The sequence below is a fragment of the Gopherus flavomarginatus genome, chromosome 6 (genome assembly GCF_025201925.1).
Source record: "Gopherus flavomarginatus isolate rGopFla2 chromosome 6, rGopFla2.mat.asm, whole genome shotgun sequence".
NCBI classification, from domain to species: domain Eukaryota; kingdom Metazoa; phylum Chordata; order Testudines; family Testudinidae; genus Gopherus; species Gopherus flavomarginatus.
In genome coordinates this window covers 811277-835157 of record NC_066622.1, presented here as the reverse complement: position 1 = coordinate 835157, position 23881 = coordinate 811277, and the positions used below count along the sequence as shown (strand labels likewise).

Below are 23881 nucleotides of genomic sequence, written 5' to 3'. Positions count from 1 at the left end.
GAGACCCACTGGCTACAGGGTGACCAGGAGAGCAGTGGGATGGGCACAGGCAGCAGCCCAGGGCAAGCCCCGGGAGAGCAAGGAGGAGGGGGTTATGGCCAGGACAGACCAAGGACCAGGCCTAAGGCCAGACAGTAGCTGGACGGGGGTGGGTGGGCCACTGGGGACGCGCCCTCGCCTGCCCCCGGGCTCCTCACAGCCTGGTCCCACCTTCCATCCCGGTCCCAGTCGTACACGTCTATCTTCACCGTCCTGAAATACAAATGCAGGCAGCAGGTTAGCGAGCACCCAGGATGGGCCTGGAGAGTCCCGCGGGGCCTCGCACCCCATGTTTCCCCCTCCCCGCCCCCAGGCCCCTGTTGGGGCCCTGCTACCCCTCCCCCATCCCCACCTCTGGGCCCCCGCTCCTCCATCCCTCCCCCACTCCTCCACCGGGGCCCTGTTCCCCCAGTCCCCCATTCCTTCCACCACTCCTCTGCTGGGGCCCTGTTCCCCCATCCCTGCCCCCACTGGGCCCCCACTTCCCGATCTCCACCCCCGGGCCCCCACTCCTGTACTGGGGCCCTGCTCCCCCATCCCCTCCCCCACTCCTCCGCCGGGGCACTGTTCCTCCATCCCTTCCTCTGCTCCCTCATCCCCCACTGCTTCCAGGGCCCCACTCCCCCATCCCCTTCCCCACTCCCCCATCCTCCCTGACAGGGTCCTGCTCCCCCATCCCCTCCCCCACTCCTCCACCGGGTCCTGTTCCCCCATCCCTGCCCCCACTGGGCCGCCACTCCCCGATCTCCACCCCCGGGCCCCCACTCCTGTACTGGGGCCCTGCTCCCCCATCCCCTCCCCCACTCCTCCACCGGGGCCCTGTTCCTCCATCCCTTCCTCTGCTCCCCCATCCCCTCCCCTGCTTCCAGGGCCCCACTCCCCCATCCCCTTCCCCACTCCCCCATCCTCCCTGACAGGGCCCTGCTCCCCCATCCCTCCCCCACTCCTCCGCCGGGGCACTGTTCCTCCATCCCTTCCTCTGCTCCCTCATCCCCCCCTGCTTCCAGGGCCCCACTGCCCCATCCCCTCCCCCACTCCTCCACCGGGTCCTGTTCCTCCGATCCCCCATCCCCTGTCCTGCTCCCAGGGCCCCACTCCCCCATCCCCTTCCCCACTCCCTCATCCCCTCCCCCCCCGACAGGGCCCTGCTCCACCATCCCCTCCTCCTCCCCCAGGCCAAGCCCCTCCTGCCCCACACTGGACTGGCCCAGAGAGCTGCCCCTCCCCTAGGGCCCTGCTGGGCCCAGGAGTTTGCGTGTCTTGGATCTGCCCGCACTCTGGCTCTGTGTTAGCAGCCCCCGGTGGCAGGACAGGACGGACACGTGTCTGGCTCCTGACCTGTCATAGTCCCCGTTGCACAAGGCTCGCACGGGGATGGAGAACGGCTGCCATACAGGGTTGAGTGTGTTTTTCACTACTTCTGTCTTGTGGCAAATCGTGAACCTGGAGGAGGCACCAAAGAAGTGGGGCTGAGGGCAGGCACTAGCAGGTAGGAACCCACCCCAGCTGCCCCTCGCTGGGCATCCACCCCACGCAGGCTGGGGCGTCGCACAGCCCCACACGTACGTGCCGTCCTCGTTGCTGCGGTAGAAGACGAGGAAGGGGTCGGATTTCCCAAAGAAGTCTTTCTTGTCCAGCTTGTTGGCGCAGAGCTGCATGGTGACAATGTCCTGAAAGAAACGGACTCCGTCAGGATGAGGCAAGGCAGGGGGAGTCAGGATCCAGGCAGGGGGTGGATGGCGAGAGGCAGCTGCCAATGCAGGCAGGAGGGGCTTGCACCATGGTAGCCAAGCCCCCTGCTACCCCATCCTGCCCCCCAACTCTACCAGTGCTCCCATCCTGCCATCAGCCCCGTTACCACATTCTGCTCCCCCAACTCTACCAGTGCCCCCATCCTGCCATCAGCCCCCCATTACCCCCTCCTGCCCCTCAACTCTACCAGTGCCCCTGTCCTGCCATCAGCCTCCCATTACCCCATCTTGCCATCAGCCCCGTTACCCCATCCTGCCCCCAACTTTACCAGGGCCCTTGTCCTGCCATCAGCCCCCTGCTATCGCACCCTGGCCCCCAACTCTACCAGTGCCCCCCTGTGATGAAGTGGGACTGTTCTTAATGTTTCCTCTGAATATTGTAGGGGTGCCTCAGTTTCCCCTATGTATTTCTTAAGTCTCTAAGTGGTGGGATAAGGAGGTGTAATTGTTGCAGAGCAAAGGGCCGACCCTCTGTCACCTGGCAACTAATGGCCTGGGCCCTTCCCCCCTGCAAGGGGATGCTAAAGGTGTAGGAGACAAAAGAGGTCAGATGACCTCCTGGCCCAGGAAAGGAACTGAGCAGAAGAGGAGGGGCTGGAGGGGGTGTCAGTTTGGGGCTGGCTGACTGCCCCCAGAATGGACCCGGCCAAGGGGTCCGGTTCGCTGTACCTACAAGCTCTGTTTTAGACCCTGTTCCTGTCATCGAATAAACCTCTGTGTTACTGGCTGGCTGAGTCACGTCTGACTGCAAAGTGGGGGTGCAGGACCCGGTGGCTTCCCCAGGACCCCGCTGGGGCGGGCTCGCTGTGGGAAGCGCACAGAGGGGCAGAGGATGCTGAATGCTCCAAGGAGAGACCCAGGAGGTGAAGACATGTGAGCTTCTTGCCCTGGAGACTGTCTGCTCCAAGGGAGAGGAGGCTCCCCAAAGTCCTGCCTGGCTTGGTGGGGAGCAGTTCCAGAGCATCACCCAGGGACTCCATGACACCCCCATCTGCCCACACAACTAACTGGGCACTGGGGCAGGGAGCCAGGGCCAGCCCAGGACCCAGGCAGACGGCATGTTCAGAGCCTGTAGGGCAGGCCCCACCTGACCTGGGCTACCCCACTGACATGGGGAGAGCACTGCCCCGCCCAGTCCCATGCCTTCTTCACACACACCCATCCTTTGGCCCCCCCAGCACAGCCCCCCACGTACACATGCCTCAGCCCTCCCCTGCCACCATTGGCCTCTCAGCATCCTGTGGGTCCTGCAGCCAGCCCTGAGAGCAGGCAGCGTGCCCAGGCCAGTGGAGACGCACTCACCCGGCAGTTGCTGAGCTCCTCAGCTGACAGCAGGATGGTCCCACACTTCTTACCTGGGACCCCCCTGGGACAAGAAACATCCCATTAGCACTGGCAGGAGTGGACAGCAGCAGGACAGGGGCGCAGTTGCTGCGGGCTTGGCTGCTCTCCCCCCAGGTCCTATTTGCCCCATTGTGAAATCCGCATTTCAGCCCACTGAAGGGCCAAAGCCAATAGCCAGAGCCGAGCACACCCTCAGCAGGGGGTGCTGTGGGGGCGGGGCGCTGGCTATGGGGGAGCTCCCAGTAGGGGATGCTGTGGGGGCAGAGCAGGGAGCTGGCTGTGGGGGAGCTCCCAGCAAGGGGTGCTGTGGGGGGGCTCCCGGCAGGGGGCGCTATGGGGGCCAGGCAGGGTGCTGGCTGGGGGAGCTCCCAGCAGGGGGTGCTATGGGGGCGGGGCAGGGTGCTGGATGGGGGGAAGCTCCCAGCAGGGGGTGCTGTGGGGGTAGGGCAGGATGCTGGATGGGGGGAAGCTCCCAGCAGGGGGTGCTGTGGGGGTAGGGCAGGGTGCTGGATGGGGGGAAGCTCCCAGCAGGGGGTGCTGTGGGGGTAGGGCAGGATGCTGGATGGGGGGAAGCTCCCAGCAGGGGGTGCTGTGCGGGCAGGGCAGCGCCCTGGGCTGGTGGGGGGAGCAGACACAGTGACAGGTGCAGTGGGTGAGTGGGGGGACGCTGGCTGGCTGGGAAAATGGTGGTGCTGAGGAATCGCTGACCCCGGAGCCAAGGGCCCTGCTGTCTGTCGCCCGCACTGCTAGGCAGGCTGGGCACTGCAGTGGAAACCATGGCTCATGTGGGACAGCACGCAGGGAGCGCTGGGGTCTCCCTGGCCCCCTATGCCGGGCACGTCCTTGCACACTGTCCCTGAGAGAGCTGGAGTGTGGCTGGCAGAAGGACCTGAGCCTGAGACGCCCAGCACGGGGGGCAGCGGGTCAGATGAGGGCTCCCAGCCCCCTGCGCTGCAGCAAAGCTGATGCACCAAGCAGGCCCTGCAGATTTCAGGGTGGGTTTGCTTGGCACATCCCCACTGCCCTCAGGAGGGAGAGTACGTGCTCTGCCGGCTGTGGGGGCCCCTTCCCTCGCGGAGCCGCACCCCACAGGGGACTGAGCCCATGGGGACTCGCTGGCCCCTCCAAGCCACCTTTCTGCCAGCGGGCAGGGCCAGGAGCCCTGGGGGCAGGGCAGGATGGTCCCTGGGGCTGTGGGTTGTTGGGGGTCCCCCCTCAGCCCAGCCTCCCCCAGCTACACCCTGAAGAAGTCATCTCACTCCCTTACTGGGCCTGTGTCTGACTGGCCCTGCTGCACCAGGCACCGTGACAGGCCTGCCCAGCCCCAGCTCCCCTGTGTGCCGTGGCATGGGCCTGGCGGGCTAATGGTTGGGGACTGGGACACAGGGCCTTTCCCCTCTGGGGCGGGGGCTGGCTCTCACCTAGCTCCAGGGCCGGGGCTGGCTGGCTGGGGGGTAGTATGGGGAAGCAGGGACAGGCTGGCTGGGGGGCAGTATGGGGGGGCAGGGACTGGCTGGCTGGGGGTCAGTATGGGGGAGCGGGGGCAGGCTGGCTGGGGGGCAGTATGGGGGGCAGGGACTAGTTGGCTGGGGGTCAGTATGGGGGAGCAAGGATAGGCTGGCTGGGGGGCAGTATGGGGGGCAGGGACTGGCTGGCTGGGGGTCAGTATGGGGGAGCAGGGACAGGCTGGCTGGGGGACAGTACAGGGGGCAGGGACTGGCTGGCTGGGGGGCAGTATGGGGGAGCAGGGACAGGCTGGCTGGGGGGCAGTATGGGGGGCAGGGACTAGCTGGCTGGGGGTCAGTATGGGGGAGCAGGGATAGGCTGGCTGGCGGTCAGTATGGGGGGCAGCAACTGGCTGGCTAGGGGGCAGTATGGGGGAGCAGGGACAGGCTGGCTGGGGGACAGTATGGGGGAGCAGGGACAGGCTGGCTGGGGGACAGTATGGGGGGCAGGGACTGGCTGGCTGGGGGACAGTATGGGGGAGTAGGGACAGGCTGGCTGGGGGACAGTACAGGGGGCAGGGACAGGCTGGCTAGGGGGCAGTATGGGGGAGCAGGGACTGGCCGGCTGGGGGTCAGTATGGGGGAGTAGGGACTGGCTGGCTGGGGGTCAGTATGGGGGAGCAGGGACTGGCTGGCTGGGGGTCAGTATGGGGGAGTAGGGACAGGCTGGCTGGGGGACAGTACAGGGGGCAGGGACTGGCTGGCTAGGGGGCAGTATGGGGGAGCAGGGACTGGCTGGCTGGGGGTCAGTATGGGGGAGCAGGGACTGGCTGGCTGGGGGGCAGTACGGGGGGCAGGGACAGGCTGGCTGAGGGGCAGTACAGGGGGGCAGGGACAGGCTGGCTGAGGGGCAGTACGGGGGGGGGCAGGGACTGGCTGGCTGGGGGGCAGTATGGGGGAGCAGGGACAGGCTAGCTGAGGGGCAGTATTGGGGGCAGGGACTGGCTGGCTAGGGGGCAGTATGGGGGAGTAGGGACTGGCTGGCTGAGGGGCAGTATGGGGGGACAGGGACAGTAGCTGGGGGGCAGTATGTAGAGTTATAGGAGCTCCTGCCCCAGGCCCTCCCCCCCCCACATGGAGGCCCCAGGAGCAGGCGAAGGGAGGCTCACGTGAGGGGTCTCTCCAAGCGGCTCCGCTGGGATCCGATCACTTCGCCCAGCGCCATGAACGCCTGGCCCAGAAAGTCCTGCCAACAAGGCTCGCTAGTTAGGGCACACAGAGCACTGGTCTCGCCCGCAGGTGGGGAGGGAAGCCCATGGCATGTCCCCAGACCCTACCCCAGGGCGCCTCCAGGGCAGGGGGGCTCAGAGCACACCCCACCCAGGTGGTGGCAAAGTTTGCAGATGACACTAAATTACTAGGATAGTTAAGTCCAAAGTAGCCTGCGAAGAGCCACCAAGGGACCTCCCCAAATTGGCCGATGAAATTCAGTGTTGAGAAATGCGAAGTGAAGCACATTGGAAACATAATCTCGACGCTACAGACATGGACAGCGAGTGAAGCATCCCCGTGGGGTGGCTAGTGCCCTACTAAACCTCTTCCAGCTGAGGCCTCGCCCCTGCTCGCTGCTTTCAGCCCCCGCCCCGGTAGGCCCGGCCTGGAGTCATTGTGGATAGTTCTCTGAAAACATACACTCAATGTGCAGCGGCAATCAAAAAAGCGAACAGAATGTTGGGACTCATTAAGAAAGGGATAGATAATAGAGAAAATATTGTATCGCCTCTATATAAATCCCTGGTATGCCCACATCTTGAATACTGCGTGCAGATGTGGTCACCCCATCTCAAAAAAGATATATTGGAATTGAAAAAGGTTCAGAAAATGGTAACAGAAATGATTAGGGGTATGGAACAGCTTCTGTATGGTGAGAGATTAATAAGACTGGGACTTTTCAGCTTGGAAAAGAGACGACTAAGGGAGGGATATGAGAGAGGTCTATAAAATCATAACTGGGTGGAGAAAGTGAATAGTGAAGTGTTATTTACTCCTCCTCATAATGTACGAACTAGGTGTCACCCAATGAAATTAATAGGCGGCAGGTTAAACAAACCCAAGGCCGCACTGCTTCACGCAGCGCAGTCAGTCTGCGGAGGTGCCAGCTCCGTTGCCAGGGGAGGTGAAGGCCAGGAGTGTAACTGGGTTCAAACCTGAAGGAGCTCAGTTCCTGGAGGACGGGTCCATCAATGGCTGTTAGCCAGGAGGGGCAGGGATGGGACACTGTGCGCTGGGGTCCCTAAGCCTCTGACTGCCAGAAGCTGGGAGTGGGTGACAGGGGCTGGATTGCTGGATAAGTGCCCTGTTTCCCTGCTGCACCTGGCCACTGCCAGAGCCAGGACACTGGGCTGGACGGACCATTGGTCTGACCCAGCAGCTGAGCTGATGTTCTGGATTCTTGCCTGCACTCTGCCAGCCAGGGCTTGCTGCTGAAATGAGGCCAGTGCTGCAGTGGGGAGCAGGTGGTGTGGGGCACCGTGGTGGGGAGGGATGGCCCATGTCTTGGTTGGCAACCTCCACCAGCCCTTTGTGTTCCGGAACCGCAGGAGCAATGGCCAGGGCCCAGGACAAGATGTGGGGAGAAGAGAGGCCTCCCGTGGCAGGAGGCATAGGTACCACGGCTCTGTGCTGCAACAACTCCAACTGCTTCCCTGCCCTGGAGGCGTCGGGCCTGTCCAGGGACCCCAGGCCCTCCCGGCTGGGGGTGAGCATTGCCTGCAGGGGTAACCAGCATAGGCAGGGTTCAGTCCCTGGTGACAAAAGGCCCCTGCCCACCTGGGGTTCCCAGCCCAGCCCTCGCTCCCGGCTGTGCTTTGCCCATTTGCCACTGGGGGCAGGAGAGGCACGTACCTTCTGTGGTCCCAGTGTGGGCAGCAGAGAGAGAGCAGGTTACACAGGGTGATGATGGAGCCCGGGCTGCCACCCCTCTCAGGTAGAGGGTTGCCCCATCGCTCTGGGCCACTGGCAGCACCGGATCCAGCCAGGCACCCTGGGGGCAGGCTCCGCAGAGCAGCAGGGAGGGGATGCCGGAGAGCCGGCAGCAGAGCCTGGGTGAGCAACGACAAGCAGCGGCCAGGGCCAGGCCCATGTTCTCTGTGCCAGACACGCAGTGCAGCTCCTTGGGCACATGGTGCCTGTCCTGTGCTCTCTCGCCAGGACCAGACGGCCAGCTGCTCCTGCTGGGCCAGGCCTGCACCCAGCGCACTGCCTGGGAACCGGCTCAGCCCCTGGGCAGCCTCTGGCCAGCCCCTGCCTCGTCAGGCTGCAGTTCCCATTGGCGCAGTGGGGCTGCAGGGTGCCCCAGCAGCGGGGCTCAGTCTGCGCCTCCTACAGATAGGGCCGAGCCGCCTCTGCACCACAGTGGGGAGACTCTGAAACACACCCCCACCCCCATAGGACACAGAGCTGCAGAGTCTCACTGGTCCAGCAACATGGCTGAGACTAGGGACCCGCAAGGCACATGATGACAGGGGAGGGCTGAGCCTGGGGGAGGGCAGAGAGGGGTGCTAAGTGGGGTGCTGAGTGGGGGGTGGGCAGAGACGGAGGCTGAGTCTGGGGGGTCCGAGAGAGGTGCTGAGCAGGGGAGAGGGGCTGAGTCTGGGGATGCAGAAACGGAGGCTGGGTCAGCAGGGGGGCACAGAGCAGGGGCCTGAGTCTGGGGGGTCCAAGCGGGGTGCTGAGCGGGGGAGGGTGGCTGAGTCTGGGGAGGCAGAGCTGGGGGTTGGGTCCGTGGGGTCCTAGCAGGGGCTGAGTGGGGGGGTGGGCAGAGCCAGGGGCTGGGTCTGGGGGGTCCGGGCGGGGTGCTGAGCGGGGGGGCAGAGACAGAACCTGGGTCTGGGGGGGCAAAGCAGGGGACTGAGTCTCAGGGGGCTCAGTGCAAGGGGGCAGAGCTGGGGGTTGAGCCCAGGAACAGAGCTGGGGGTGGGTCCAGGGGGACAGAGTCGGGGGCTGAGCGGGGGGGGCTCAGTCCAAGGGGGCAGAGCTGGGGGTGGGGCTGGGTCCACACTCACGTGTTTAGAGATGTTGCAGCTCTTGGAATCCACGTTATAGCTTGTGGGGAAGAGAGGAGAGCCGTGAGCGCCTTGCAATGGGTGCAGGACCCCCCCACCCCAGTGCTGCCCCAGTCAGAGCCCCCCCAGGAACGAGCTCCATCCAGGACAGCGCTGGGACGAGACAGGGGCTACGGGGCCCCACAGACAGGGCGCTGAGCACACCCAAGCCCAGCAGATGATGGAGGCTGGTGCCCGGTGGCCGCCCTGATGCCCCGCACTGCCCGGAGAGGCCTGTGGGGCTCCTGGACCCCCTGTTGTGGGCAGCGACTGGGGGGGCACCGCTTCGAAGCACCAGCACCTGCTGTGTCCTCAGGCAGCTGGGAGCTGGGCCCTCCATGAGTCCACGAGCTGCGCTGGGCCCTGCACAGACAGAGACGGGCCCAGACAGGCCCCTGGCACCAGGCACAGCTGTTCCCCAGCCCCCCACATCTCATGTTCTCGTCCACCCCGGGCGCTGCTGGGTGTTTGCATACTGGGTCCTGCCCTGCATTCCAGGGTCATGACGACTTCAGGCTGGGCCCATGTTACACCCTGCCCCGAAGAGCTTCTGTTTCTGCCTACGGCAGAGTCAGGAACCCTGAGAGCAGCATGAGGAGCCTTGTAATCGTCCTGCCTTGCTGCAGCCACCCTGCAGCCACCATGGCCACCGCCCCGCAGCCACCCTGCAGCCATCCTGCAGCCACCCTGCAGCCACCATGGCCGCCACCCCGCAGCCACCCTGCAGCCACCACGGCCGCCCCACAGCCACTATGTCTGCCCCACAGCCACCCTGCAGCCACCACAGCCACCCTGCAGCCACCCCACAGCTGCTCCATCATGCCACCCTGCAGCCACCACAGCCGCCCCACAGCCGCCCCACAGCCACCACGGCCGCCCCACAGCCACCCCACAGCCACTATGTCTGCCCCACAGTCACCCTGCAGCCACCACAGCCACCCTGCAGCCAACCTGCAGCCACCTCGCAGCCACTCCACAGCCACCACGCAGCCATCCTGCAGCTGCCAGGGCCACCCTGCAGCCACCGCGGCCATCCTGCAGCCACCCCACAGCCACCACGGCCGCCACCCTGCAGCCACCCTGCAGCCACCACGGCCGCCCCGCAGCCACCCTGCAGCCACCCCGCAGCCACCCTGCAGCCACCACAGCCACCCTGCAGCCACCCCACAGCTGCTCCATCACGCCACCCTGCAGCCACCTCGCAGCCATCCTGCAGCCGCCAGGGCCATCCCGCAGCCACCACGTCTGCCCCGCAGCCACCCTACAGCCACCCCGCAGCCACCATGGCCACCCCACAGCCATCCTGCAGCCACCCCGGCCACGCTGCAGCCACCTCGCAGCCACCATGGCCACCCCGCAGCCGCTCCATCACGCCACCCTGCAGCCACCCCACAGTCACCACAGCCACCCCACAGTCACCCTGCCGCCACCCAACAGCCACCATGTCCGCCCCACAGCCACCCCACAGCTGTTCCATCACGCCGCCCTGCAGCCAACCTGCAGCTGTCAGGGCCACCCTGCAGCCACTCCGCAGCCACCACGGCTGCCCCAAAGCCACCCTGCAGCCACCACGGCCACCCCGCAGCCATCCTGCAGCTGCCAAGGCCACCCCGCAGCCACCCCGGCCATCCTGCAGCCACCCCGCAGTCACCATGGTCACCCCGCAGCCGCTCCATCAGGCCACCCTGCAGCCAGCCTGCAGCCATCACGGCTGCCCCACAGCCACCCTGCAGCCACCAGGGCCACCCCGCAGACACCCCGCAGCCACCCTGCAGCCACCATGGCCGCCACCCCGCAGCCACCATGGCCACCTCGCAGCCGCTCCATCACGCCACCCTGCAGCCACCCCGCAGTCACCACGGCCACCCCACAGTCGCGCTGTCGCCACCCAACAGCCACCATGTCCGCCCCACAGCCACCGCACAGCTGCTCCATCATGCCGCCCTGCAGCCAACCCGCAGCCACCAGGGCCACCCTGCAGCCACCCTGCAGCCACCACGGCTGCCCCACAGCCACCCCACGGCCACCATGTCCGCCCTGCAGCAACCCTGCAGCCACCACGGCTACCCCACGGCCACCCCGCAGCCACCAGGGCCATCCCGCAGCCACCCCGCAGCCACCACGTCTGCCCCGCAGCCACCCGGCCACGCTGCAGCCACCTCGCAGCTGCTCCATCACGCCACCCTGCAGCCACCCCGCAGTCACCACGGCTACCCCACAGTCTCCCTGCCGCCATCCAACAGCCACCATGTCCGCCCCACAGCCACCCCACAGCTGCTCCATCACGCCGCCCTGCAGCCAACCCGCAGCCGCCAGGGCCACCCTGCAGCCACTCCGCAGCCACCACGGCTGCCCCACAGCCACCCTGCAGCCACCCCATGGCCACCATGTCCGCCCCGCAGCAACCCTGCAGCCATCACGGCCGCCCCGCAGCCACCCTGCAGCCGCCAGGACCACCCTGCAGCCACCCCACAGCCACCCCGGCCACCCTGCAGCCGCTCCATCACGGCACCCTGCAGCCACCCCGCAGTCACCACAGCCACCCTGCAGCCACTCCACAGCTGCTCCATCACGCCACTCTGCAGCCACCCTGCAGCCACCCTGCAGCCACCATGTCCGCCTTGCAGCGACCCTGCAGCCACTCCGACCACCCTGCAGCCACCCCGCAGCCGGTCCGTCACGCCACCCTGCGGCCACCCTGCAGCCACCACAGCCACCCTGCAGCCACCCACAGCTGCTCTGTCACACCACCCCGCAGCCACCACGGCCACCCTGCAGCCACCACGGCCACCCTGCAGCCACCCTGCAGCCGCTCCGTCACGCCACCCTGCAGCTACCCCACAGCCATCCTGCAGCCGCCAAAGCTGCCCCACAGCCACCCTGCAGTCGCTCTGCCACACCACCCTGTAGCCACCACAGCTGCCCCACAGCCACCACAGCCACCCTGCAGCCACCCCATCATGCCGTCCTGCAGCCGCCACTGCCACCTTGCCATCCCGCAGCCTCTCTGTCATGCCATCCTGCAACCAGCCCATCACGCTGCAATCGTCAGAGCCACCTTGCTATGCCACGCCTGCTCCGTTACACCAACCTGCAGCCACCCTGCCACGCTGCAGCCACCGCCCTGTTGTGCTGCAGCTGCCACAGACATCCCTCCACAGCTGCTCTGTCATGCTGGCCTCCCGCAGCCACCCTGCCATGTCCCAGCACACTGCAACTGCCCTGCCGTGTCACACCACGGCCACCACATCCCGTCATACTATAGCGGCCCCAGAGCTTTGCAACCTCACCTCCAGCTCTCCCAGAAAGGACTCCACTTCGGCCCAGTTGGCAGCCATGCCACAAATAACCTAGTCTCCAACTACGGCCAAGTGGGAAAGCAAGGGGTGAGCAGAGCCAAGGCAGGTGGGGGAGAGGAACGGGGAAGAGGCGCAGAGGAGGGACGGGGGGGGGGAGAGGAACTAGGCGGGGGGGGCTGAGGCAGGGTCAGGGAGGGGGATCTGGTGGGGGAGGGGATCAGGTTTCACTCACACATCAAAGCGCAGGTTCTGCTTCTCCTCAAAGAAATAATCAAGGACAAACTTGCGGACGAAGTCGGGGTTCAGGGTGTTGTCAATCACTTCGGTGCGTCCAAACTGAGGAGAGAAGGGGGTGAGGGGACAGCGCTCAACCCAACCCAGAGTGGCCACCTGGGGCTACGTGGCTGTGGCAGGGCCCCTGTGTCCCAGCACGTATGTGAGGAGCTGCCTCCCAGGCCTGTAATCCAGATTCCCTGGGATTAAGGCCAACGGCAGAGCCAGATCATTAGCGTGGGAGCAGGAGGCCATATGGGCCCATTTAGCAGAGCAGGGGATTAGGCAGCCCTGGCCGAGAGCCCCGACAGGGATCAGAGTGGAGCAGGCCCAGCCCCTCAGCAAGGGGGCACTGCGGAGTCCCCAGCCGGGCCAGGGGCCGCACTGGAGCTGGTGCCCGGAGCTGACTGGCTAGCGGAGCAGGTGCAGCCCCCAGAAAGAATCTATCTCAGGCCTGGGGCAGCCCAGTTCCGAGGCCCCAGCTCCGGCTGATCTCTGCTGGGCCAGGGGGATGGATCTGGAAATTCCCAGGCCTGCAGGTCTCAGCCCCGGTTCAAGGAGCAGCAGCAGCCTTTGCTTGTGGCCACTCAGCATCCCCCCGTGAGCTGAGCCCAGGGCAGGAGCCTGGTGCTGCCCACCCCCTGAAGCAGCAGGGTGCATGGTGCTGGTGCGGGGGAGGCCAGCGCCAGCAGGGAAGGCAGGCAGCAGCAGCGTGACGCAGGGGAAGCAGACACGCTGCTGGCAGTGCCCCAGGAGACGCCATGCAAAGTTGCAAAGCTGAAAACTCGTCCTAGCCTGAAGCAAACTGAGGCTGCGAGATGGGCAGTGGTGCTGCGGAGAGGGGCCCAGGCCGAAGGCTGCTCATTGCACTGCGAGCTGCCCACTCTGCTGCCCATGCAGCACTCTCTGGGTGAACAGGGAATCAGGGGCCCTGCTCAGCCGCCAGCGAACCTGGCTGCTGGGCCCAGGAGCAGCCAGGCCCATAGGTATGAAGGAGTTAGACAAGGAACCCTCTGAAAATGACTCAGAGCCGCTGGGAGTACAGAGCCAGGCTGGGGAGGTGCTGGGCACGGGGCTGGGCTCTGGGAGCAGCTGGGCACGGGGCGGGCTCTGGGAGCAGCTGGGCACGGGGCTGGGCTCTGGGAGGCGCTGGGGCACGGGGCGGGGCTCTGGGAGCAGCTGGGTACTGGGAGCAGCCGGGCACGGGTCCGGGCTCTGGGAGCAGCTGGGCACGGGGCGGGGCTCTGGGAGCAGCTGGGCACGGGGCCGGGCTCTCGGAGGTGCTGAGAACAGGGCCGGGCTCTGGGAGCAGCTGGGAACAGGGCGGGGCTCTTGGAGGCGCTGGGAACGGGGCCGGGCTCTTGGAGGCGCTGAGAATGGGGCCGGGCTCTGGGAGCAGCTGGGCTCTGGGAGGCACTGGGAACGGGGCGGGGCTCTGGGAGGCGCTGGGAACGGGGCAGGGCTCTGGGAGGTGCTGGGAATGGGGCTGGGCTCTGGGAGATGCTGGGAACGGGGCGGGGCTCTGGGAGCAGCTGGGAACGGGGCGGGGCTCTGGGAGCAGCTGGGCTCTGGGAGGCGCTGGGAACGGGGCGGGGCTCTGGGAGGTGCTGGGAATGGGGCTGGGCTCTGGGAGATGCTGGGAACGGGGCGGGGCTCTGGGAGCAGCTGGGAACGGGGCGGGGCTCTGGGAGCAGCGGGGCTCTGGGAGGCACTGGGAACGGGGCGGGGCTCTGGGAGGCGCTGGGAACGGGGCGGGGCTCTGGGAGGTGCTGGGAATGGGGCGGGGCTCTGGGAGCAGCTGGGCACGGGGCTGGGCTCTGGGAGCAGCGGGGCTCTGGGAGGCACTGGGAACAGGGCGGGGCTCTGGGAGGTGCTGGGAATGGGGCTGGGCTCTGGGAGCAGCTGGGCACGGGGCGGGGCTCTGGGAGCAGCTGGGCACGGGGCGGGGCTCTGGGAGCAGCTGGGGCTCTGGGAGGCACTGGGAACGGGGCTGGGCTCTGGGAGGTGCTGGGAACGGGGCAGGGCTCTGGAGCATGGGGCCGGGCTCCAGGGGAGCGGGAGGAGACAATGTCAAGCGGCTAAGTCTCGCCCTGGACTGCTCAGCTTTGCTCTCTCCTTGACAAAGACTCAGCCGTGGCAGATGAGCCCACTGGCTTGTTCGGGGTGGGGGGCACAGGGCTAGATGGGCGCATTGGCAGCTGGAGCTGGGGTGGCAAGCGGGTCTCCCGAGCACCCTGTAAGGAGCCTGTGTCAGTGGGGGCAGGGTGTGGGCAGCCGGCAGGGTGCCTGCTCTGGGCACTGGGACGGGCCCCGGTGCGCTGACGCTCGGCACTCACCTCCCTCCACTCCTTGCTGCCACTCCCCTGGACAAACAGAACCACTACTGCAGAGAGGAGAGCGCCGGGTTAATGACTGCCTCTGCATCAGAAGCCACCCCTTCCCACTGCATCTCACACATTGCACCCCCACACCCCTTCCACTGCATCTCACACACTGCACTCCCACACCCCTTCCCACTGCATCTCACACATTGCACCCCCCACACCCCTTCCACTGCATCTCACACACTGCACCCCACACCCCTTCCACTGCATCTCACACTGCACCCTCCACACTCCTTCCCACTGCATCTCACACACTGCACCCCCACACCCCTTCCCACTGCATCTCACACACTGCACCCAACACACCCTATTCCACTGCATCTCTCACACTGCACCCCCCACACCCCTTCCCATTGCATCTCACACATTGCACCCCCCACACCCCTTCCACTGCATCTCACACATTGCACCCCCACACCCCTTCCCACTGCATCTCACACACTGCACCCTTAACACCCTATTCCACTGCATCTCTCACCCTGCACCCCCACATCCCTTCCCATTGCATCTCACACATTGCACCCAACACACCCTATTCCACTGCATCACACACTGCACCCCCCACATCCCTTCCCATTGCATCTCACACATTGCACCCCCCACACCCCTTCCCACTGCATCTCACACACTGCACCCTCACACCCTATTCCACTGCATCTGTCACACTGCATCCCCACACCTCTTCGAACTGCATCTCACACACTGCACCCCACACCCCTTCTCACTGCATCTCTCACACTGCACCCCCACACCTTTCCACTGCATCTCACACACTGCACCCCACAACCCTTTCCACTGCATCACACACCGCACCCCATCTCATTGCATCTTACACTGCACCCTGACACACCCCTTCCCACTGCATCTCACACACTGCACCCCCACACCCCTTCTCACTGCATCTCTCACACTGCACCCCCACACCCCTTCCCACTGCATCTCACACACTGCACCCGACACACCCCTTCCCACTGCATCTCACACACTGCACCCGACACACCCCTTCCCACTGCATCTCACACACCGCACCATCTCACTGCATGTCTTACACTGCACCCCGACACACTCTATCCCACCGCATCTCACACACTGCACCCCCACCCCACTGCATCTCACACACTGCACCCCCCCACTTCCCATCCCACTGCAGGTCTCAAACACATTTCCCCACTGTGCACACACTTCATGCACACTCTCCCCACCTCATGCAGGTGCACCCTGTGCACACACTTCTCCTCCCCAACTGTGCATGCATGCTTTGCACATCTCAGTGACTACACACACACATCACTGCACATATACACCTTGCATATATACACTGCACAACTCACCCCTCTGTGCACACGCTGCATGTGCACTCCCCTACCCCACATGGGCATACTTTGCACATGCATACCTCATGGACAGCAACCCACTGCATGCACATACCTTGCACATCACACTGCATGCATACACACGGGCATACCTTGTTCACCACATTGCATATACACATTAACCTTGCTCATCCCAACACTGCACTTTCCCCATGCCCCTGCACACACTGTGCACGTCCCTTGTGCGCTACACCAAGCATGCACGCTTCATGCATGCCCTCATGCACCCCTTCACACACACTGTGCACGACCCCACCCCAGACATGCAGCACACCAAGCATACACTACACACTGGACTGCGACACCAGCCTGTCTCCTTCTCAAAAGCTGCTTCTTCCACAAGGCTCTAGTGCTTGTCTCAGCTGACTGGGCCAAGCCGGCCTGTGCAGCACCCCCACTCCCCTGCCCCGGACAGGTTTGTCTCTGCCCAGGCTGTGCAGCTTGGTGCAATCACACACCCCTCCCACCGCTCAGTGCCAGGCACAGCCTGCAGGAGCCAGCTGCCCAGGCCTTGCTGCCCCCTCAGAGCATGTTGCCCGCCTGCCCTGCCAGGGGCTACACCCTGAAGCAGGTCCTCCAGCCAGTTCCACTCCCCACACGTACCAGGGTCAGACTTGGAGAAGGTGTCCATGTCCAGCAAGTTCCTGGGGAGACAGACAGACGGTCGTGAGCCAGGCTGGAAACTCGTCCAGCAACGGGAAAAGTGGGGGAGCTGGGCTCTACGAACCTGGCTCCAGCGGGAGCTCCAACTACTGCAGAACTTGCAGCCCCCTAGCGTTGGGCCCCAGCCCAGCTGCCCTCCCCGCTCCCAGCCCAGGCCATTGGAGTCCATCCACATTAAACCGTTCTGCGAGAACAGGACATGTCAGTGGAATCTGCACCCAGGAGCAGGCAGCATCCCTGGAGCTCAGACGCAGGGTCCCCAGGCCGGGCGGGAGGGTGTTGGGAGCTGGGAGAGGAGGCCAGTGTCTGTTTGTGGTGGGGGCCCCACCCCTCCCCCAAAGCTCAGAGGGGCCTGCCTGGCCCTCAGTATAACCTCTCCTTGTTGCCATGGCAGCTTGGCAGTGGCACAAATAGTAACTAAAATTAATATTTCTGTTAACAGCTGGTTCCTGCAGCCCCTGACCTCCTGGGCAGATACACTGGAGAGTCCAGCCTGGCGAGGGGCTGGAGCATCCCAGGGTGCTGTGGGGGTACAGAGGGGACTCAGTAGGGCAGGCAAAGCCACAGGCAACCGGGAGAGGTGACTAGCTGGGGGTGCCCTGACCCTACAGCCCCAGCCCTGTACTAGCCCCGGGGTCCTGTCTCTGCCTTTGGGGCCTCTGGGTGAAATCTCTGCTCTGTGCAGTGTGGAGGAAACGCGGGTGTTCCGCTTTGCCCAGAGGCCCAAGGTGTGCACAGGCAAGGGGAGCCCAGCAATCGGCTCCCTGTCAGTCACCACCATCACAGGCAGCACTTTTAAACAAACAGAATAACCCACACTTTATAAACCATGGCAAGAAACCAAGATGGCTGTGGGCATGGTGCAATCCCAGCAGGGGGCACTGTGGGGGCGGGGCAGGGAGCTGGCTGTGGGGGCTCCCAGCAGGGGGCGCTATGGGGGCAGGGCAGGGTGCTGGCTGTGGGGAGCGCCCAGCAGGGGGCGCTGTGGGGGTGGGGCAGGGCGCTGGCTGTGGGGGCTCCCAGCAGGGGGCACTGTGAGGGTGGGGCAGGGAGCTGGCTGTGGGGGCTCCCAGCAGGGGGCGCTATGGGGGCAGGGCAGGGCGCTGGCTGTGGGGAGCGCCCAGCAGGGGGCGCTGTGGGGGTGGGGCAGGGCGCTGGCTGTGGGGGCTCCCAGCAGGGGGCACTGTGGGGGTGTGGCAGGGCGCTGGCTCTGGGGGGGGCTCCCAGCAGGGGGTGCTGTGCGGGCAGGGCAGGGCGCTGGGTGTGGGGGGAGCTCCCAGCAGGGGTGCTGTGGGGGCAGAGCAGGGTGGTGGCTGGGGGGAGCTCCCAGAGGGGGGAGCACTGTGGAGGCAGGGCAGGGCGCTGGCTGAGGGGGAGGGCAGGGTGCTGGATGGGGGGGAGCTCCCAGCACAGGGCGCTGTGGGGCGGGGCAGGGCGCTGGCTATGGGGCAGGGCAGGGTGCTGGATGGGGGGGAGCTCCCAGCAGGGGACGCTGTGGGGCAGGGAAGGGTGCTGGATGGTGGGGGGGAAGCTCCCAGCACGGGTTGCAGTAGGTGCGGGGCAGGGGAGTCTCCCAGAGGGGGGTGCTGTGGGGGCAGGGCAGGGTGCTGGATGGTGGAGGGGAAGCTCCCAGCACGAATTGCAGTGGGTGCAGGGCAGGGGGGTCTCCCAGAGGGGGGTGCTGTGGGGGCAGGGTGCTGGATGGTGGAGGAGAAGCTCCCAGCACGAATTGCAGTGGGTGCGGGGCAGGGGGGTCTCCCAGAGGGGGGTGCTGTGGGGGCAGGGCAGGCTGCTGGATGTGGGGGGAAGCTCCCAGCACGGGGCGCCGTGGGGGCGGAGCTCCTGGCTTCCTCAGCCCCAGGGTTTCATTCTTTCCCAGCAAGCACACACCAGGCAGCTGCACAGCTGCAAGGGACCCGCACTACCTGGCACGGCCAAAGAACAAGTCCCTTTGCGCTCCCTTTTTTATGCCTTCAACATAAAAATAGGGCATCAGAGCTTCAGTACGGGCGGGTGTCAGCCCCTGGGCCGCAGCCCCGAGGCCAGAGACCACAGGGATGGGAGGAGTCTAAGAACCCCCCTGTGTGCGGGGGGCAGATGCTGGTGACTGTGGGGCTGGAGCGGTTTGATTTCATCGCCCGGTGGCAAAGAGCCCGTTGTGAAGACCCTGCTGGCAGCACGACTCAGCCAGACACAGCTCGCAGGACACAGGCAGCTCTTCCGGCTTGGCTCTGAGCTGCTGCTGAGGGTTGCATTCTCCGGCCAGGCCAGGGGTCCTGTGGGCCGTGCTGATTCTGGCTGGGGACTGGGGACTCTACCCGGTTAACAGACGCAACCAGCTGAGCGGAAACAGCCCCCATGTGTGCTGTGCCAGGGACGCTCCATAAGGGGAAAGAGGACATTGGCCAGAGACTCCCTCTGCCCCACAGGGCTGGCTCTCCCCACTTGTCTGATCCTTCCTCCTCACGCAAGGCTGGGGTCGCTGCTCGCTCAAGCCCTGCCTGTCCCCGACTGCGCTGGGGTTGCTGCTCGCTCGAGCCCTGCCTGTCCCCGACTGCGCTGGGGTTGCTGCTCAGCCCCATCATGTTTCTCTGCACCTCACATTTTGGACAAAAATGGACATTTGTCCTGTTTGCTCTCTGCCAACTGATCTAGTTGGCAAAAACAAACGGGACAAATGCCCACATTTCCCAAAAAAGTCGGGACAGCCGGGACAGGGCTTAAAATACGGACTGTCCTGGCCAAAACTAGACATATGGTCACCCTACACCCGGGAGCCCTGGGGGACGCCAAGGCAGAGGGCGCAGAGCAGGGAGAGGCCTTGAGCTGCTCACATGCAGCGAAGGTCCCTGCCCTGAAGAGCTCCCAACACACAACCAGGGAGTGCAAGAGGAAGAAAGGGAGGAACGCAGGGACTAGCACCAGGCCCAGCTGAGCGACAGGGCCCAGCACTCCTGGGAAACAGGTTTCTGTGGCCAGTCACCAGCTGAGGGCACCATCACTGGCCAGCCTCAGGGCCCTGTTTCTTGTGGGGCTCGCGAGGGATGTGCAGGTGAGCCCAGGGCTGACCCGCTGGGCTGAGAGCTGGTGCTGGAAGAGCAGCAGAGCAGTGCAGGAAGGGGGCTGCACTGGCAGGGCACTGCAGAGCACGCACTGGGGGGAGGTAGGGTCAACGAGCTGAACAGGGTGAGGAAGAAGCAGTGTCTCTGGCCCAGACGGTGATTGAACATGACAGGGAACCCATTTACTAGCGCACTTGGTGGTGGCTGAGTGGCTATTGCACCCAGGCACAGGAGCGTCAGTAATGGAGAGATGAGCGGGGGCAAAGTGAGAAGAAAAGAGACACTTAGCAAGGTCTGAATAGCCTGACTGAGTGAGCGGGTGATGGGGCTCCCCTCGCTCCGAAATAGCAGCAGCCGCAGCACTTTGATCATTCCTAACTGCGTAGAGTTTGACACTGAAAAGCACCAAAGGCTGCTATTAAATCCCCCAAGCTCTTTCCTGTGCCCCATGACGTCTGCTCTCACCAGGGATGGGGACACCCCAGCCTGAGGCTGGTGGCACATTCAGAGCAGGGCTCTCCCCTGCCTGCTTCTGGGCCAGGGTCCCAGGGGGCCTGAGCCCCCTACCCAGCTGGGACTGCTCAGAAACTCAGCCAGAACAGAAGGGTCCCTCCACTCTTCCCCACCTGTGCTGGGAGCAGGACCCAAGGGTGTTTAACACTCTGCTGGGCAGAGCCACACAAGGGAAAATTGTTCAGCTAGAGAAAGCCGTTTGGGCCTGGGACCCAGCTCACTAGAACCCCTCAGACCAACTGTCAGCCCGTGCTGGGCCTGGGGGCTGTAAAACACCAAGGGTCCCTCCCTGCCCTATCCCGGCACAGCCACGCCCAAGCCCCTCCCTGCAACACTTACAAAATTCTCACTGTTCCTTCATATTTATTTGCAACAGAGCCCCCCTCCCCCATCCCTCGGGGCACATCTGGGCTCCATCTGAGGATGGATGGGCAGATGAGGGAAAGGGGAGTTCTGTACAGGTCACCTGGATTTGCTGTGAGCAGCTGGGTCTGTCAGAGGCAGGTGGCCAGGGGCAAAGAGGGACCAAGCAGACGAGCTCAGGTCACACCCTGCACAGGGGGCCATAAGGAAGGAGACACAGAAGTGACCGCTCCAAGGATTGTTACTTGGCCTCCCTCCCGCTCCCCATCCTCAATCCCTACAGGTCTGACATGCCCATCACCATGGCAGTGAAAGAGAGGACATCTGAGAACAGGCTCCAAGCTATGACCTAGAACTAGGGGGGCTGCTGAACCCCCTGGCTTGAAGTGGTTTCCATCATATCCAGGTGCTGCAGTTTGGTTTACTGGCTCTCAGCCCCCCACTGCACAAACTGTTCCAGCCCTTGTATGGCCATGCAGAGGGGAAAGGGCCCAAAGCCTTTGGAAGCAGGGGCCAGGCCCAGCAGGTCCATTTCCTTAGGGAGGTGATGTGGTGAGGCCTGGGGAAAGCTGAGACGCTCGGGCACCTGAGCCTCGCGCTCTGTGTATGTGCAGAGCTCAGCTCTCTTGATCCAGAGAGCTCCCCTGGCTGATCAGAGGCAACAACTGCTGAATTCCGAACAGCTGTAAAGGGCAGACACGCCTCCTTGGGGAGAGGATGCCATTTCCGCATCTCGCCCCCCCAAAGCACAGGGCGATGTGAGCGATCCATCCCTACTGATCCAGCCCATGCCCCCCGCCTCCTGGGGCGAGAGCTTCCTCGCTGCCCTTCGAGATCAGACAGTTAGTCCCTGCTCCTGCAGGAAGGGGGTACGGGTCTCCATCTGCTCCGAGCCAGTCATAGCCCTGGCTGCTTTCCCAGCTGGCTGAGGCACTTCTCCGGGTCCATGCACCGAAGGCTGCAGCAGCCAGGCAACAGTGCCCCTGCAGGCCTATTTTAACGAGAGCCTCGAGGGGTCACAATTGTTCAGTTCACTTAGCTGTTTTGGGGCTTCCCTTCGCACCAGTCAGGCTGGGCTCCCAGGGCTGCCAGTAACCCCTCGGGTCCAGTAACCCCTCAGGCTCCCCTGGCAAGGAGCTTCACAGCCCCCTCATACCCTGGCTCTGCCTCACCAAAACCCTCGTGAGCACACGGTGCTGCCAGACCCAAGTGAAAACCAGTGACGAGCTTGGGCATCTGGCTGCTGCACAGAGCAGGGGTGTTCCCCAGGACACCCGATGGCTCTGCCCATTGTCCCCTGCCCTCCAGCCTCCTCTGCCTCTCCTTGGGCAATGGAGACAGACACCTCTAGGCTGGGGTCAGAACCAGGAAGACGTGGTGAGAACGTGAGCAAACCCTGCTCATGGAGCCGTGCGCAGGCAGAGACTCCGCACGCACCTTCCCCTGGCTCGTTCCCGGGCGCCAGCAGAGCAGCTCCAGGGCCCAGGCCCCAGGGCAGAACAGTCAATGGGCCTCCAGCCTGCGTGGACACGTCCACCTGACATTTGGGCAGTGCTGCACCTGCACTGGCTGGTGCCCAGCGAGCTGCCGGCTGCACTGCTGGGCGCAATCCTCCGGCACGGCCAGGGCTTCCTGATGCCCATCTAGCTGCCTTTGCTGCCCCTGGTACCACCCCACGTGCGCCTAGGAACTGCGGCCCACCCATAACCTCTGGGGCTCCCTGTCCCAGACCAGCTGGGTGGGAATCCCAAGCTGCAAGCTAGGGAGCCACTGGGAAAAACTCAGCTGTTGTCTTTGCCTGGGCCTGAGGTCAACAGCCAGGCCATACAGAGCCGGCGGGAAGTGAGTGCCTGCTGGGAAAGGGGCGCTGGGTGAGAGCGAGCGATGGGGGTAGGAGGGTGCACTGGGTGTGGACCAGCTCTATCCTGGGCAGGCCATGCTCTCCCCCGAGCGGGACCAGACTCTTACATGGCCCTTGGACCATGGTCATGCCGACGAACTCTCACTGAGCGGGGGTGAGGGCTGGTGGGTGTCGCTCACGCCAGCAAACAGAACGAAAACCGCATTTACATTTAGGGGTTAAGAGGAAATAATCACTGAAGAGCAAGTTTGCTGCGTGCGCAGGCTGCACATGCGTCAAACACACTATCCCTGCACACACGGCAGGCACACACGCTCATGTACACCCACTCTACGCACATATGGTAGACATGCAGGCGTGCTCATATGCACGCACAGCTGGCATACATGCATGCATTGCACACTCACACGCTCTTTGCACAGGCTGGCTGTGCATTACATGCTCACATGCTATCACACACACATACATGATGGATGTTTTTTCATGCTCACATGCTGTCACACAGGCACACATGATGGACATGCTTTGCACACTCGTGCTGTTGCATGTGCACACACAATGGGCATGTGTTGTACTCTCACATGGTTGCATGCACATGCACGGTGGGCATGTGTTACATACTGACAGGCCGTTGCATGCACAGACGTTGGGCATGCATTGCAAACTCACATATTGTCCCATGCACACACACAATGGGCATACGTTGCTCACATGCTGTTGCACACAAACAGGAATGCATTGCACATTTACATGTTGTCCGACACACACACAGTAGGCATGCATCGCACGCTCACAGTCTCATGCACACTCACACAAGGGGAATTCATTGCATGCTCGCATGCTGTTGCACACGAACACAGGATGGACATACATTGCATGCTCATAGGCTGCCCCAACACATAAATAGTGGGCATGTGCTGCACGCTTACATGTTGTCAAACACACACGATAGGCATGCATTGCATGCTGTCATTCTATTTGCACACAAACACATGATGGACATGTGTTGCATGCTCAAACACTGTCCCCCCCCAGACATGTGCTGCATGCCATACACTGTTTCCCACACACACGATGGGCATGCGTTGCACATTCACATGCTGTCCCCCCCACACACAACGGGCATGCGTAGCACGTTCACATGCTGCCCCCCCCCACATGATGGGCATGCATTGCACGCTCACACTGTCCCCCCCCAATGGGCATGTGTTCCACACTGACATGCTGTCTCACACACAATGGGCATGTGTTGCACGCTCACATGCTGTCCCACACACACACAATGGCCATGCGTTGCACGCTCACACGCTGACCCACATACACACGATGGACATGCATTGCACTCTCATACACTTTCCCACACATACAAGATGGACGTGTAGCACGCTCACACACTATTCCACATACA

The 23881-nt window shown here is 63.9% G+C and overlaps 1 protein-coding gene across 3 annotated transcripts in view; it reads right to left on the bottom strand.

Annotated features, from left to right (window-relative positions):
* CPNE9 (copine family member 9) overlaps positions 1 to 23881 on the bottom strand; it is a 34983-nt gene that overhangs the window by 9013 nt on the left and 2089 nt on the right. The window contains exons 2-10 of one of the 3 annotated variants that reach the window (XM_050959818.1): positions 16615 to 16655; positions 14591 to 14637; positions 12214 to 12317; positions 8644 to 8683; positions 5749 to 5825; positions 3093 to 3156; positions 1606 to 1709; positions 1378 to 1482; positions 211 to 252 (exon numbers count right to left, since the gene is read on the bottom strand). In XM_050959818.1, coding sequence (XP_050815775.1) covers positions 211 to 252; positions 1378 to 1482; positions 1606 to 1709; positions 3093 to 3156; positions 5749 to 5825; positions 8644 to 8683; positions 12214 to 12317; positions 14591 to 14637; positions 16615 to 16655 — 624 coding nt within the window. Of the gene's footprint in view, positions 1 to 210; positions 253 to 1377; positions 1483 to 1605; positions 1710 to 3092; positions 3157 to 5748; positions 5826 to 7483; positions 7574 to 8643; positions 8684 to 12213; positions 12908 to 14590; positions 14638 to 16614; positions 16656 to 23881 lie in introns of those variants that run through there. The other 2 variants (XM_050959820.1, XM_050959819.1) reach the window with 2 other exon arrangements.